This window comes from Zalophus californianus, chromosome 2, assembly GCF_009762305.2.
Source record: "Zalophus californianus isolate mZalCal1 chromosome 2, mZalCal1.pri.v2, whole genome shotgun sequence".
Classification (NCBI taxonomy): domain Eukaryota; kingdom Metazoa; phylum Chordata; class Mammalia; order Carnivora; family Otariidae; genus Zalophus; species Zalophus californianus.
Genome location: NC_045596.1, coordinates 54,662,258 through 54,666,123, shown reverse-complemented (window position 1 = coordinate 54,666,123; position 3,866 = coordinate 54,662,258). Strand labels below are relative to the sequence as shown.

The window sequence follows — 3,866 nt, the reverse complement described above, 5'->3', positions numbered from 1 at the left end:
TTATAGACCCAGCTTGGTTCTTCTCCAGTGCCTCCTCTTGGAGTTGTACCTGATTTTATTACCAGTTTTCATCCGAATCCACTGGGGAATGGGACGATTCTGCTTTTGTTTCTTGGCCAGGAATCGCTTGATTCTGAAAGTCTTGTGAGAAGACATGGCAAGAAGCAGTCAGCCACGCAGAGCAGGATGGCGGCGAAAAAGAGAAAGCTTCCTAAGTGCCTTTTAAACATTGAGGTATTTTTCTATTTTATCCTTTGTGGCTTTCCCAACCTTCCTTTTGTTAAATGTTTTCTATTTGAAAACTGGATAGGAAAGTGCATAATATGTATTTTATACTTACTTTTAAAGGAGATTCACTTTAAAATTTTCACCTGAAGTGTTAAAAGTGACTATAAATGAATAGGCCAAAAAAAATTTTAAACAGTCCTTCATTTTCAAAGAATGTTACCTTGTAAGTAATGTTATAATAATGGGAAAGAGGGGTACCTGGGTGGCTCAGATGGTTGGACTACCACCGGCTCTTTATTTTGGCTCAGGTCAGAGTCTTGGGTGATGGGATTGCCCAAACCAGGAGTCCACTTGAGGATTTCTCTCCCTCTCCCTCTGCCCTTCCACCCCCCACACTCACTTGCGTGCATGCATGCATGTGCTCTCTCTCTCTCTCTGCTCTATAAAATAAATAAATATTTGAAAAAATAAAATAATGGGAAGGAATTAAAAGCTTTAAAAAAGTGACACTGACCATTATATCAATTTTCACTTTTTCATATTCTCTTCTAGTTTTCTTCTAAACATACATATAATTTTACTTGGTTTGTAATCATAATTGTTGATTCGCAAACTGAACCCTATACACAGAGGACACAGAACGACAGAAGGAAGAGGCAAACCACTCCATATGGGCAGGTGACAGTTTTAAGAAGCTAGGGAACTTACACATGAGGCTTGTCTTAGGCACCTGGTCCAGAGTAGATCTCTACACCAGGGACCAGAATCTTAACAAGTCATGTAGAGGCATCAACCGGATTCAGCCACATATTCTGTCCAGAAGGTCTCAACACATTGTTCTCTCAAGTCTGCGACCTTGAATATGGCTCCGACTGTGGGAACCATGGGCAGAGGGTAGGGTCCAAGGATGGGGGAGGGGTAAGGAGCCTCTGAATCCTCACTTTGCTCCAGGGTCAACCCACAGTCACTTCCTCTCCATGACCTCCTTTAACAATAATACCAAACTACTTTGTATTCTGCCTTATTCACTTTATATTTTATATTTAACATCATTTTATGCTGCTTCATGGTAATTACCAAAAGATTGTAAGTTTTCTTAGTTTATATGTCATTGTATCAGTTAATATGGTTTTAAAACTAGTTTTTAAACGAGTTCATTTCATTTCAATCCTATAGTTGGTTATTTTTTAACAACAGCTTTTAAAGTGGACACTTAGAGTTGTAACAAGAAAAAAACTACTTTTAGATTTTCTGTGGCATCTTTGTTCTCTATAATTTCTTAGAGCTACTATCCTATGTCTTTCCTTAGTAGTTCTAAACATCTTATTGCTTAAAAACTAAAACTTTTCTGAAAACCTCTTTTCTGTATAACTTAAAAGCTGCCTCAATTTTAAAGTTCACATTCAAACTTGCTATTCTAGCTGATATATTTTTTTTAAAGATTTTATTTATTTATTTGAGAGAGAGAATGAGAGGGAAGAGGGTCAGAGGGAGAAGCAGACTCCCTGCTGAGCAGGGAGCCCAATGTGGGACTCGATCCTGGAACTCCAGGATCATGACCTGCGCCGAAGGCAGTCGCCTAACCAACTGAGCCACCCAGGCGTCCCTCTAGCTGATATATTTCCTTGCGATAAACTGAAGTATGCCCCCCACCAAAAGTAGTTTTCTTAATTACGTCTCTTTCAAGCCCCCATCCTGCCTAATAGTGGTAACTATACACTTTATTCTTGGTAGATTTAATCAATCCAGGGTTTTCCCAGATAGTTTGGGGTTTTCTCAGGCAAGTTACCATATTCTGTCCCATTATCTAAGTTCCAGGTATTCTAGGTTAATAGTGTCAAAGGACTGGGGCTATGGGGCTGATCTCCAGTCATCATTGTCCAGACTATCCTCTCTGGAGGGGCCCATTGGCCCAGCTGGTCTGCAGACATTATCAGCCCTCCACACCTGTCCTCTCAGAGGTCTAGTTTCCCATTTTTATCTCAGATTCAGACTCCACAAATTATGCTACTAACTGCTGGCACAGTTTCCAACAGGTCAACCAGCTTTCTCACATTTTCTGCACACTTCTTAGAGGCATAGAATAAATGGACTCCACTACTCTCAGTCACCTCCAAACTAAGCAAAATTACTTCAGCGTCTCTCTGCCTCATTACATTGTGAAGTCTCTCTACTTAAGGGCTTAACTACCATGATGGCACAAGTAACTCAGCAAGGTGCAAGATTCCAGGAGTTTGTGAGCTTCAGATGATAAAGCAGTAAATTTTGAGAAGTCCATATGGAAAAAGTAAGGATTGAGCTAACCATAAAGAATGATTAGGACTGGGGGGCCTGAGTGGTTTAGTTGGTTAAGTGTCCAACTCTTTGTTTTGGCTCCGATCACGATCTCAGGATCCTGATCTCAGGGTCCTGAGATCGAGCCCCATGTCGGTCTCCGTACTCAGTAGGGAGTCTGCTGGAGATTCTCTCCCTCTGCTCTTCCTCCCCCCGTCTCTCTAAAATAATAAATAAATCTTAAAAAAATGAGCAGGATTTACAAAGACAAATGAGAGTGAGAACATACTGGATATTTTGAGGACATGGCAAAAGCATAGATCCTTGGAATGCTCAAATATAATTAAAATGGAAATTTTTTAAGAATGCAAATATATCTATCTGATCAAGGTCCTATTAATAACTGATAGAAGAACTACTATTATGTTTCTTTTTCATTCTAATGCAAATATGACTTTTCTGATTATCTTTCCCTTTACCTGTTTGAGAAAAAAGGAGGTACCATAGGTAGAACAATGATTCTACTTGATCATATAATAAGGTTCCCCAGTGAAGCCTTCTCTCCCAGAATAACTAGATTCTGCCTTATTGCTAGTCCTTGGCCCCTGGCAAGTTCTTTCTCTTCCAGGTGGCTAAACATTAGGATGTGTCCTTTCTAGTCTCCACACCAATATCTAAATTGGCTGCTAAGAACAGGAATGCTATCCAAAACTTGAAAGATTACTGGTTAAACTCATATACATTTTCAATAAAAAGCAACACCCTTTGGATTTCAGGGCACGAAAAAAATTAATGGGTGCTAGTATTAAGATAGCAGTAAAAATTTCATAGAGGAATTCATGAACAGATGATCTATGGGTTGAAGGAGGTTGAAGACAATTATAAATTGGAGATCATTCAGATCCTAATGGAGGGTTAGAACTTGGAGAGCCATTGGCCTTCCACCAAAAAGCAATAAAGAAATTGCCACAATCTTTGGAAGTGGATTCTAAAGACTGAGAAGAGCAGCCACTTGTCTCCAAATTCACAAAATGCAAAAATGAGGAAAGACTCACTATCCGTCTCAAACCAGGTGACTCAATTGCTTCCTCAGTCACAACAGATGAGAGTTTTAAATTTTGCCTCCACTTGGCTCATAGGATTATTTATTATTTATGGAGCACGTTTTACTAATATAAAATTAATTAGTAAATGTTCAGAAAGCACTTTGAAGAGGAGGAGTTATATGAGTGCTAAGTATTATCATTATCATAAAACACATAAAAGTCACAGAATGATGTAAGCTACGTCGGTGGAGAAGGACTGTGCCACATGGCACTCAAGGAGAATACAGCAAAGGGAGAGGCTCCTCAGTGACAGCGTGC

At 39.5% G+C, this 3,866-nt stretch overlaps 1 protein-coding gene across 1 annotated transcript; it reads right to left on the bottom strand.

Annotated features, from left to right (window-relative positions):
• On the bottom strand, window positions 1-169 carry LOC113925081 (60S ribosomal protein L39). The gene has a single exon (XM_027599595.1). The coding sequence runs from the start codon at window positions 154-156 to the stop codon at window positions 1-3; it is 156 nt and encodes a 51-aa protein (XP_027455396.1). The 5' UTR covers window positions 157-169.
• Window positions 170-3,866: the final 3,697 nt, after the last annotated feature.

Bases quoted from the DNA above. Each gene is read 5' to 3' on its own strand.
- LOC113925081 (XM_027599595.1), bottom strand. From the start codon at position 156: ATGTCTTCTCACAAGACTTTCAGAATCAAGCGATTCCTGGCCAAGAAA.